Below are 12277 nucleotides of genomic sequence, written 5' to 3'. Positions count from 1 at the left end.
TGCCAATATACTCAAGCCATTAAAGGTCCCAATTAAACCGTGGGTCTAGCTCTGATACCATGTTGAATACGGGTCTGAGCCGCACCCGCAACCAAGAGAGAGAGAGTTCACTTTACAAGTCAAAAGGAGATTCCATCCCAAAATCATATGGCAATAGAAGGTTTAGCCCCTTAGCCTTATAAAATATTTGAGTTTCTTAATTTTTTTATCAATATGAGATGATTACATGTGTTATTTGTAGGATATATTTCAACAAAATATGATACAACTTTTGGCTTTTGCTCCTTGACATATGGACACATCAATGAAAAAAGTGTCACACGCGTCTCATATTTGGTCTAATTAAGATGTTAAAAATAACTTCTACAACTATATATTTCTAATATGACAAAATTATTAAGTGATATATAGTCTATTTGATCATTCTATGAATTTGGAATTTTCTCATTGTTTGTGGAATGAGGATGTAGTAAAGGTATGTTAAATTAGTATGCTTATATCACGTTTTCCAATGGGATTATGATTTGTCTATGTGTATAATTTGCCTAATCTTAGTGAACGTGGAATCATGTAGTAATTTTCTTAATAATAAACGGTCGAAGTGGCAATTTGTACCCATGATCCTTAATAATTGTGCAAAACTAGTTCTTTTTAGTCCATTGAGTTGGAAGTGTTGGGTCTAGGGTAGCTAGTGGGGCTAGAGGATAATTGAGATAAGGGAGGGAGTGGGTTGCTAATGAGGTGGCATTGAAGGAGGTTAGGGTGGCGATGTTGATCTAAGTGGTGGTTGGGGTGATGGTCGCCAATATGTGGTTGCGGAGTGGAAGGGGCATAGTTAAAATTAGGGAAGAGAAGAGAAGAAGAGAAAAGAAAATAATAGGTTATGAATTTCCGTACTTATTTTTAAAAGTAGATATTTGATGGTTTTTGGAATTTGAAAAATGTTATTAGTTGGTCAAATTTAAAGATGGTTTTCTAGTTAAAAATTTACATATAGAAGAGATGAAAATGTGGATGTTTGTATAAAAATTTTTAACATTACTTTTCTTTTGTGAAACTCCAAAACTTTATTTTACTATAAGACATGTTGGAAAACTAACATTTGTAGTAGTAAGTAATTGAAAAAAGTAGATACCTTTTCTATATGTGCCTAGTGAATATAACGATTATTTTATACTTAAATTTAATTTAAAATTAAATCTACTACCTTAAAATTAATTCTACTACCTTATCTAATTATAATGAAGTTGAACTTTAATGTACAACTGATCAAATTGGGTTAGCTTGCTAAGCTTGATCCAAATTCTGTACTTGTTTTTGACAAATTTTCTCTGATCCGTATTGTATTTTAGACTACTTGACCTTATATTTGACATAGCCAAACCTAAGTTTGCATAATTAACTCATTATTGTTACTAATACCTAAGCCTTAAACAAGCTGATATTTTTTAAATTATCAACCTTCAATTCTACTTTAATATCTTTTAGGAACGAAAAGTTATTATCAAACATATCTTTAACCAACCGTAGTATTTTGACAATTAAATCATGACAATTGGTATCAGAGCCACAACAAACCGTTACACCTAGCCATACTACTATTTGTACTCCACTAGATTATTGTTTAACCAAGTAAAGGTAAAAACAATTAAACCATATTTCACCCAAAATAGTTTACGTGTAAAAATATAGTATCCCAATATACATAATGTGTGTATGCTATAGATTGTGGCAATTACCTTTGGTTCACCACCAAATAGACACCTCATCATCAAAGCTTATTGCTATTGCTTGCTCCCCTTTCTTTAAGAAACGTACACCAAAGCCCAAAACAAGAGAGAATTGAGGAAAGAGAGAGAATTCCTCTCTCACTTAAAACTATTCCCAAATTTCTATCTTTTTATTTATTTTTCATTTTAAACAAACCCCAACAAATTTCCTATTTCTTCTCCCAAAAAATCAAAATCCCTTAAATTTTATATGATATATTTTCCCATGGATCATTATCATCATCCAATTACAAGATAAAAAAGTTGACGATTTGAAGATTTTATTTTTCTGGATTCCATCCTAATAATAAGGTCCAATTTTCATTAAATTTCGTGTAAATTCAGTCAATTAGTTGAAGGATGTATATGAGTCTGATTTTTTCTGGGTTTTTTTTTATCATATGTAATCTTCATTTCCCATAAATTGTTTTTGCTTGATCTGTTATGATCAAGTTGTACATACATAATTAAATTGAATTTAAATTAGTTGTTGTTAATTTTGGTAATTTTTATGTCGTTTATTTTGGGTTGATGACAGTTTATTTACTAATCTAACTACATGATCAAAATTAAAGCTTTGATTACTATTTCACTATTTGTATAAGTAAGAGCCCCACTATGTTCCCCTGTTTTTTTGGTAACTTTTAAATCACTCTGTATGCCTTTAATTTTTTGTTGATGATCAAAGTTTCAATTTTTATTTTTAATTTGATTGATCATAGATTGATTTTTGTTCTACAAATTATAATTACAAGTATTATGTTCATCTTGTAAAAGTTTGCTTTTTTATTTTTGTTGTTGATTGTTTTGGATGTAATTTGGTCAATTAACTAAAATTCTAAATTTGGATACCAATTTGCTCAATTGGGTATTGTTTAATTTCCATGCAATTGGAAGTTTTTGGTGAGATGATGGGAATCCATGACATGTCCTGAAATTTCAATTGTTTTTTGGAATATTTGGTTGTCTTTTTTGTTATCATCAAAGAGAATTTGTTCTTTGATTATTGTAATTCATATACTTGGATAATTGTACCCTACAGCTTTGTGATTGCGTGATTATATGTACTCCTTTTGTCCCAAATTAATTGTCACATAGATAGCCAGTATTAAACTAGAACTAGTAATGTGACAACTAAATCCGAGTTTGGAAGATAGTATAGTCATTAGATTGTTACTTGTTGTATATGGTGTTTTGATTAATTTTTGTGCATGTCGTCATTCTATGGCCATTATGAATATTGTTTTTCATGTGAGTGGAAAGTTTGATTATGACTTTTATCGCGTGTAGGTTCAGGTGCTGCTGACTATCGAATAGTATAAAACTCGAGGTAGTTATTTTCGCCATCATTTGATCAATGTTAAAGAAATTGCATTCTTGAATTTTATTGTAAATTATGAAGTATTGCATTTTGTGATAATGTTGCTATTGATTGGTTAAATTCCCAGAAACTTGTTTGGTTGCTGTTAATTGATAAGCTTGGGCACTGCAAAGAATTCAGCAGTGCCCAACATGGATGCCACGACAAGTGGGACTGAAACAATTCAATACTGTAATATCCCTGAACAACCCATTGTCGGATCGCTTGTTACCTCGCCTAGACCGGCATTTCTTCGTCAAGTAAGACATTGCTTTGGGGACTTGGTCCCTGGGGAATTTCCCTTGGCAGCTAACCCTTCCATCGTTCTTCATGTCCTTACAGCGTGTAATTTAGACCCCCAAGACCTCGCGAAATTAGAGGCAAGTCTTCCTATTGCCCTTACTCTTCCAATATGTATCCTACTAGTGAAATGTGAATTGATGATGCTGCTGATTTGAATTGGGGTTTTTTTTTGTTTATCAGGTAACTTGTTCATTCTTTAGGCACCCGGCAAACTTTGCCCCTGACTATGATTTATCAATTGCTGAGCTTGCTGCTCATGATATGTGCCAAAAGAGAGCCATATTTAGACCAATGACCCCTGAACAAAAGGAAGATTTGAAGCAAAGATGTGGGGGATCATGGAAACTAGTACTTAGGTATTTGTTAGCTGGTGAAGCTTGCTGTAGGAGAGAGAAGTCGCAAGCAATAGCTGGGCCGGGACACAGCATTGCTGTGACTTCAACTGGAACTGTTTACTCCTTTGGCTCTAATAGTTCAGGACAGCTTGGTCACGGACTTACACCTGAAGGGAACTCTGCTGATGAGTATCGGCCTCGCTTGATAAGGTTGAAAATTTCTAATATACATGATTATGGTTGAATGGGAAATTCTGTGCGGAAGGAAAATTAACAGAATTCGTGGTTGTGCAGGTCCCTGCAGGGCATCCGGATTATCCAAGCTACTGCTGGGGCTGGGAGGACAATGTTGATCAGTGATACTGGAAAAGTTTATGCATTTGGAAAAGACTCGTTTGGGGAAGCTGAATATGGTGCTCAAGGTTCTAGAATAGTAAATACCCCACAACTTGTTGAGTCCTTGAAGGACATCTTTGTAGTTCAAGCTGCTATTGGAAATTTCTTCACTGCTGTATTGTCAAGAGAAGGAAGGGTTTATACTTTTTCATGGGGCAGTGATGGGAAGCTCGGTCACCAAACAGATCCTAATGATGTGCAACCGCGCCCTTTATTAGGTGCACTTGAGAATATACCGGTTGTGCAGATTGCAGCTGGATATTGCTATCTTCTTGCTCTTGCTTGTCTGCCTGGTGGCATGTAAGCACTTTCTTCACCTCTTTTAGCTGATGTTTTATATTAATTGGTGTTCGTTAACCTTGGCTCATTAGTTACCTTTCTTACGTAATCTTGATCGCAATAAGTGTACTTGGAATATGCGGTTTTGAACCGTTAAAATCCTAGTAGAACTAAGAGAATGCTAATCAGCTATGGGGTAGTTGTGTTGATATTCAAATAACGACATGAATTGTTATCTGGCGTTTTTATTTGTCAGGTCTGTGTATTCTGTGGGGTGTGGTTTGGGAGGAAAGCTCGGCCATGGTTCAAGAACAGATGAAAAATATCCTCGATTGATTGAGCAATTCCAGACATTGAATATTCAACCCATGGTTGTGGCTGCCGGTGCTTGGCATGCAGCTGTTGTCGGTAAGGATGGAAGGGTTTGCACATGGGGTTGGGGACGTTATGGATGTCTAGGTCATGGAAATGAAGATTGTGAATCTGCCCCTAAAGTGGTGGAAGGCTTGACTGATGTCAAGGCAATTCATGTTGCCACAGGCGATTACACCACTTTTGTAGTATCCGATAGTGGCGATGTATATTCATTCGGTTGTGGAGAATCTTCAAGCCTTGGACATTATAATGGGACAGATGGAGAGGTTTGAATTCCTTAAACTTCATTTTTTTTTGTTACTTTTTGGTAGTGTTTGGTAAATTGTATCTGTTAAGTGTTAACTTTACAATATCATGTTTTATTGTAGGTTTTTTTTGTTAGAAACTACCTAATAAAACCTAAATTTTGTGAGAAACTACCCAATAAAAAAAATGTTGTAACAAACTACCTAATAAATGATAAAATGTTGTAAGACACTACCTTTGGCAGAATTTCTACCGTTAACCTAATTTTATGGTGTTGACCCACCTCAAAACACCCACGAAACCACCACGGGGATTGGTTTTTAAGGTGGTAAGGTTATTTTCGGGGTGGGTAGAGGATATTCCAAGTTGGTGAGGGTAGTTTTGTGATTTGGGTTGTTGGTTTTTGGGGTTAGAGGTGGTGGTTTTGGGGTTAGTTGGAGGGTGGTTTTGGCATGGTAGAGGCAATTTCAAGTAGGTTGTGTTGCTTTTGGGGTGAAAGCGGTGGTTTTGGGTGTGTTTTGAGGTGGGTCAATGGTGAATTTGTGACAGAGGTAGTATTTTACAACATTTTGCCTTTTATTAGGTAATTTCTTACAACATTTTACCTTTTATTAGGTAGTTTCTTACAAAATTTTATTTTATTAGGTAGTTTCTCACAAAATTTGGGCTTTATTAGTTAGTTTTTCACAAAAAATCATTTATTCTATATGTGCGTAGAAGTTAGAACCAAACTATATCAAACCTTCTGAATAAGGTGTTCATTTGCTTCTAATTTAAAATTTCTATGTACATAAACTTTAGTGGATGGATTTACTTGACCTTTGTTAGGATGGTTCAAGATTTGGTAGATTCCCATCAAGTTTAAAAGTTAAACAAAACTTGTGTTAATTATTTCAATATTTTAAAAGGGAGTACTACATTTTACTTCCTCTGTTTCACAAATATTGCAACAAGGATGAAATTAAGCATTCCAAAGCACATTTTATATGTTAAATATCTATAATTATATAAGAGTAAAAATTATAAAAAGTTGATATTGTGAAAGTATTTTATGAGACGAATCTAACAAGACCCCACGTGGCTATATTTTACTTTACGTATAAATCATAATTTGTGGTCAAACAAGCATGTGCAAAAGTCCAGTTGTTGCAATATTGCCAGAACGGAGGAAGTACTTCGTAAATTTGTACATATAGAATTCACCAATTGTGCACATATTTTTATTAGCCTTGAGCTCACAATATATTTTATCATTGTGAGCCCATGAACTTTAATATTGCTGGAAACTTGGAAAATTGTTAGTCAATCTTGCTATTGTCTTTACATTTCATTTAAGTGTTTTTTTTTTTCTTTCCCTTGTGAGCCTATGAGATCGAATATGGTTGGAAAATTGTTTGCCAATGTTATCACTGTTTTTTCCCTCTCATTTCAATGTTTATGCATTTATCTTGTTTGATACATTTTATTCCATACAGGGGAATCGACATGCTAATGTACTTAAGCCAGAGCTAGTGACATCTTTGAAGCAAGTTAAAGAACGAATAGTGCAAATGAGTTTGACCAATTCTATTTTTTGGAATGCCCACACATTTGCGCTCACTGAATCTGGAAAACTCTATTCATTTGGTGCTGGTGATAAAGGACAATTGGGTGCAAAGCTCGGAGAGAATCAAATCGAAAGGGGGAGTCCAGAGCTAGTTGAAATTGACCTTAGTAGTTAGCCACACACTAATCAGTGCATTTCACCTCTCATTTGCAAAGTTTAAATTTAAACTGCATATGGGTCTTAATGTGTAGAATCCTGTACATAGAAAAAAGTAAGATGGTTTAATTTAAAGTTGAAGGTAGGGTTAGAAGGCGCTATCAAGCAAAATGATTTGCATTATAGACTCCTAAAATACTGAAACTCAGTTGACGCTTATGGTGTCCAAGTTTATTTATTTGAATAGTTTCTAGTAACTTATTATTTTTAATATCTTTTCATGAAGTAAACATTTAGATAATTCAGTATAGATTTAGCCAAACTTGAACTAATTTTTATAGTTTAATTGTTGAAGGTTTGTATTATCTATAATTAGTTCATAATAAATAAGGGGTAAGAAAATCACTTAAGGAGAAGGGAAAATCATCAATACAATACTTGAAGTAGGTGTATTAAGGGTGGTTTGTTTTTTGCTCATTTGATATTTATATCAATACAATGCACCAATTTGATGCGAATTTCAAATGGATTACACTGATTAGATTGTTGTAGTTTAGACTTTGCACTATTTTGGAATAGAGGAACTAAATCAAAAGGATATGGAACAATTAAATTTCAGAAAGATCAAATTGTAACTAGGACATGGAGTTATTATTAATAACAACTAAATTTGGTAGCCTTCTCGGCAAAATAAGATATGCAATTTTTTTGCAGAAAAAATTCATAAGAATTGATAAAATTATAACTCAAAATTCAATTATCCCCATGCCTTAGGATAATAACTAAAAGATAAAATAATAAATATATAATATATAAATACTAAATAACTTATCCTAAATATATCTTCTAATAATATTAGAAAATAATATTTTATCAATCTAATGATTCTACTCCAATTCTATTTCGATTAATCACTCGTAACTTTTGAATTGATGCCTTGAAATCGCATCTTTTGGGACAATATTGTGGGAATAAGTTTTTAAATCGTCACAAATAGAAAATTAATTTACAATTAAGCAATTTTTTTAGGAAATCGTTACCCTTTTCTTCTTTTCCCTCCCTTTCTTTGTATCTAATCCAGATACTTTTTTAGGTATTCTTGGATTAGATTATTTGTCGTATACCATTGAAAGGGTTCTAATGTCCAGACTCGAGAGCTTTTTACAGACGTAGTTTTAAATTATATTTTAACTGAGTTTTTACGCTTTTCGTTTTTATCTATTTTAGATTTGTTTTTGCCATTTAATTTTAAAAAGACTTTATTAATATTTGAATACAACTCTTGAATGACCAAAAAATTATGGTCATTCGCTTTTTCACATTTAAAAAATTTTCTTAAGTAATCAAGAAAATTTCAACATATATAAAATTATTGAGTATTTATAATTGTCACTTGTTTCCTAAATAAAGTTCTACTCATCATGAGCACATGATTCTATGAGAGGTTTAAGCAATATTGGTGATTAAATATGAATTGAAAAGTATTGGGATATTGGTGATTAAAAATGAATTGAAATGGACATGGAAATGAGAGCTTTTCTACAAAAATAAAAAAATTTAAATTAAATTTATATCTTTCAAATATTAGCCAAAAAAATGGTATATATAGAACTTTGGTTGAAAGTCTTGAAACAATGTTTGACTACAAGTGTTGCCACTTAGAGCAAATTCTGTAGATCACTACCCCCCACCCCAAAGTACTGTGTGAATCAATAAGAATAGTACTGTTGTAATTCCTATAGTTTTCTTTTTTTTAAAAAAAATTTTCGATTTCTTTAATTTTTCATCAATTACTTCATCCTCTATCCTGTATTTTTCCTTTTCATTTTGTGATGATTTTTAATTATTCAGGACATTTGCAAAACCTTTAATACGATGAGGGTGATTGCAGTAAAAAATGGAGAGACTCAATGCATCTCAAGAGGTAATTTCTCCCTCAAATAAGCATTAATCTTGCCAACTTTTACTCTTCAATTTATTTTTCAATAATTTTCGAATTGTTCACTTCACTGGTTTCATTTTTGTTTTTTTTTTTTACCCAATCAAATTTTTTGTAAAATAGAGTAATTTGATTTTACATTATGTTAAATTCAATCAGCTTTGTAAATTGTTGTACTAATTTGCTTCTATTAACATACAATTACAGGCTACTAAACTTTTATTGGGTTTCGGAGGAAGTCCGTCAATGGAGATTTTCAATTTTACTATGCTTTCTAGCGATTCCCCTTCTTTCTCCATCTCCAATCGCCCTGATCACAACACTTAGGTAACTTCTTTATTTTCTATTTTCTAAATTTCGGGTTTTCCAAGCGTTTGAGATTCTCCCAAAAATTAAAACCTGTGTTATTTGATGACTGGAACAATATTGTGTCTGGTTTATTTGGATTTCCTTGGGTTTTTATTATTTCCAAATTATTCCTTCTGGTTCTAATTCAGTTTTACTAGGTTTATTTGGGTTGATGAAAGCTGAATTTTTGATTATTTTGGGTATTTAGTTGGTTGGACTTCTGGGCTTTAAAAAAAAAAGATTAATTTAGTCATTCATGGGTCGTTTTCATTTTCTCAAACTTAACTCTTCAATCCAAGAGAAGAGTTAATTGGATTTTGATGCAATTTCTATAGTTTTTGATCAAATAAATAATGAGGTTTGATGCAATCTCGAATCTCTCTCTTCATTTAACAAGGTTAGCGTTAATTTCTTCTCTATAATTCTTACTTTACTGCTTTTTAGCTCTTTTGTTTGTTCTCTGCCTAATATTTGTTTGTTCATTTAACAAGGTTAGGAAAACTTGGACAGTTGCAACCTCAAGTTGCTAAGGAGATTGGTAGCCTCAAGCTGCTCTTGTACCCCTTCCATTGAATTAATCAAAAATCAGTCCTTCTCTTATTATTATTGAGTAAATCAGCTTAGTCTATTACAAACTTGGTACCAGAGCAATGGTCCTGCGGGCTGCCAACGCCGGAAACAACCGTCCGTACATCATTAAAAAAAAAATGATGTTAACCCAAAGAGTTGATGAAGCAGAGGAAAGAATGAGCAGGTTTGAAACTCAGCTAAGAGTAAGCTGAGTAGTCAAGAAGACTCGCTCACTCGAGTGGTGGCAGCCGCTGTGGGGGCCGCCATGGAGGAGGAGCGGAAGAAAATTGACGAAGCATTAGCAGCCACCTCCAACAAATTGGAGGATCACCTTGGTCGCTTCCGGGTGGATATGGATACCCAAGCCGCCATCGATAGAGAGAAGCTAGAGAAGTTAAACAACCAGCTTAAGGCCATGAAGGGCAACCAGCCTCCAGATCGACCGCACCTTCCACCGCCGGTAGTCCACCTAGAGGAGGGGAATAGTCAGGTGCAAGGAGGGAATAAAGAGCAGACTCCAGTGGGGAAGCGAAATTTCGGCATGCCGGGGAAGAGATCACCAGACCCTGGTGGCTGGCGCGACGGTGGAGATGGGGGAAACGGAGGATGGCGTCGCGGAGATTGACGTGACGGTGAGGGTGGTGGAGGAAATCACTGGAAGCACCGTAAGCTTGATATGCCTGTTTTTGAAGGGAAGGATCCCGATAACTGGATTCGTAGGGCCAAAATGTTCTTCGACTTTTACCAGTCATCGGAGAGAGAGAAGAAAGAGGTCGCAGTGGTGGCTATGGACGATCCAGCTCTAAAGTGGTACTAGTGGGAGCAACGTCGGCGACCGATTACTCAATGGCCAGATCTTAAAAGCTGGATTCTCCACGAGTTCAAGCCTTCGCACGGGAACACTGTACGCACAGTGGTTGTTGTCGGTGGTGCAGGAGAGTTCGGTGGAGGAGTATCGCCAGAGATTCATCGAATTTGCGGCCCCTTTAGAAGGAATTTTGGAAGATCTGCTGTTTGCTCAGTTCGTGAATGGTTTAAAGGGAGGAGTGAAAATGGAGCTGAGGACTTTGTACCCGAATATGTTGGAACGGGCTATGGAGTTAGTAGGTTTGATAAAAGAGAAAAACAAGGCTTACGGTGGAAGGAGAGGAGACCTAGGGGGTGTTAGGATTGGGACGACCCAACCATTCACTCAAACTCCCAGCTACAGTAACAACAAGGGGAAGGGATTGGGTCTGGTCCAGACGTATGGTCTGCCTAAACCGCCTAGCCCATCTAGCGCTTGGCCAAGAGTGACGGACTCCCAACCATCAGTGAACATGGTTGGTAGCTCTAGCAGCAATTTGATTGGCTGTATAAGTGGACCGCCAACTCGAAGACTCACTGAGGCGGAGCTGTAAGAAAAGCGGTTGATGGGACTTTGTTTTCGCTGTGATGAACGGTGGGGAGTAGGACATCGATGTAAACGTAAAGAGTTAAGCGTACTCATTGTCGGTCATGAAGGTGATGTGATGGATGACGAGTTTGTTGGTGGAGAAGGAGGATATGAGGAGGATGAAACTGCGGTACCGGTGGACATCTCCCTATGCTCGGTGGTGGGTATCTCCAACCCAAAAACAATGAAGTTAAGGGGAACGATAAAAGGAGGAGTTCCATGGAGCAAGTTAATTCCTTCCAAGCCTATAGGCAAAATAACCTATACTCCAACACTTATAATCCTGGTCTCCGAAACCATCAAATCTTTCCTACCAGAATACTAATGTGCTAAACCCTTCACCTCCACAACAACCACAACAACAACCCCACAGCAACCACAACAAAAATATTACCAACCTCCTAACCAGAGACCCCAACCACAAACACCACCTCCATTTACTAATCCTGCCCTGTCAGAAATTAAAACGATGTTAGCCAATATGCAGAAACAGATGCAGAGTAGAGATGCCCAAATTGATTCAATCCTAACACATAATAAAATCATAAATAATCAAATTGCGCAACTTTCCTCTACTCTGCAAACTCGCCAGCAGGGAGCCCTACCATCGCAGCCAGTACAACCTACAGATCATGCTAATGCAATTACTTTGAGAAGTGGTTCACATTATTATGGGCCCTTTATGCCCAAAGATGATGAACCTGTTATAACAAAAATTGTTAATCCTGATTCTCTTATACCAAATGATGTTGTTACTACCCCTTCAGGGCCCCAGGGTAACACTAATATTTCTGATGATACATTGCAGGGTACAACTCCAGAGAAGGTTACAACTCAAGATAAGATCGGAGATGTACATAAACCAGTTATCAAAATACCATTCCCTAATAGACATTTGAAGAGTAAGTTGGATAAGCAGTTTGGTAAGTTTTTGGAGGTTGTGAAAAATTTGTATGTAACAATTCCTTTTACAGAATTAATTACACAAGTTCTTGCATATGCTAAATTTATGAAGGATACATTGACTAGGAAGAGAGCCTTTAATGAGGTAGAGACTGTAGCTTTTACAGAGGAATGTAGTACTTTATTGCAAAATAAATCTCCACCAAAATTAAAGGATCTTGGTAGTTTTTCATACCTTGTCATGTTGGAAATGTTTTCATTGATAAAGCATTATGTAATTTGGGCGCTAGTGTAAGTGTAATGCCATCGTCTGTGTG

General features: G+C 35.5%; 2 protein-coding genes across 2 annotated transcripts; both read left to right on the top strand.

The window, feature by feature from the left end:
• The first annotated feature begins 1756 nt into the window (after window positions 1-1756).
• Window positions 1757-7036, top strand: LOC110710026 (probable E3 ubiquitin-protein ligase HERC4). Its single transcript, XM_021888291.1, has 7 exons — window positions 1757-2081; window positions 3060-3099; window positions 3218-3509; window positions 3613-3977; window positions 4062-4463; window positions 4699-5083; window positions 6539-7036. The coding sequence occupies exons 3-7, from the start codon at window positions 3282-3284 to the stop codon at window positions 6782-6784; spliced, it is 1626 nt and encodes a 541-aa protein (XP_021743983.1). The 5' UTR covers window positions 1757-2081; window positions 3060-3099; window positions 3218-3281; the 3' UTR covers window positions 6785-7036.
• A 1229-nt stretch (window positions 7037-8265) lies between these two features.
• On the top strand, window positions 8266-12277 carry LOC110710020. The gene is made up of 2 exons (XM_021888285.1): window positions 8266-8689; window positions 8912-12277. Exon 2 carries the CDS (start codon window positions 11527-11529, stop codon window positions 12253-12255), a length of 729 nt encoding a protein of 242 aa, XP_021743977.1. The 5' UTR covers window positions 8266-8689; window positions 8912-11526; the 3' UTR covers window positions 12256-12277.

Source organism: Chenopodium quinoa, unplaced genomic scaffold (assembly GCF_001683475.1).
Source record: "Chenopodium quinoa cultivar QQ74 unplaced genomic scaffold, ASM168347v1, whole genome shotgun sequence".
Lineage (NCBI taxonomy): Eukaryota > Viridiplantae > Streptophyta > Magnoliopsida > Caryophyllales > Amaranthaceae > Chenopodium > Chenopodium quinoa.
Note: the sequence above shows the minus strand (reverse complement) of the source record. Positions and strands in the feature narration are given on the sequence as shown.

Bases quoted from the DNA above. Each gene is read 5' to 3' on its own strand.
- LOC110710026 (XM_021888291.1), top strand. From the start codon at position 3,282: ATGGATGCCACGACAAGTGGGACTGAAACAATTCAATACTGTAATATC. The intron at 3,978-4,061 runs GTTGAAAATTTC...GTGGTTGTGCAG, and splicing joins TATCGGCCTCGCTTGATAAG to GTCCCTGCAGGGCATCCGGA. The intron at 4,464-4,698 runs GTAAGCACTTTC...TTTATTTGTCAG, and splicing joins GCTTGTCTGCCTGGTGGCAT to GTCTGTGTATTCTGTGGGGT.
- LOC110710020 (XM_021888285.1), top strand. From the start codon at position 11,527: ATGTTAGCCAATATGCAGAAACAGATGCAGAGTAGAGATGCCCAAATT.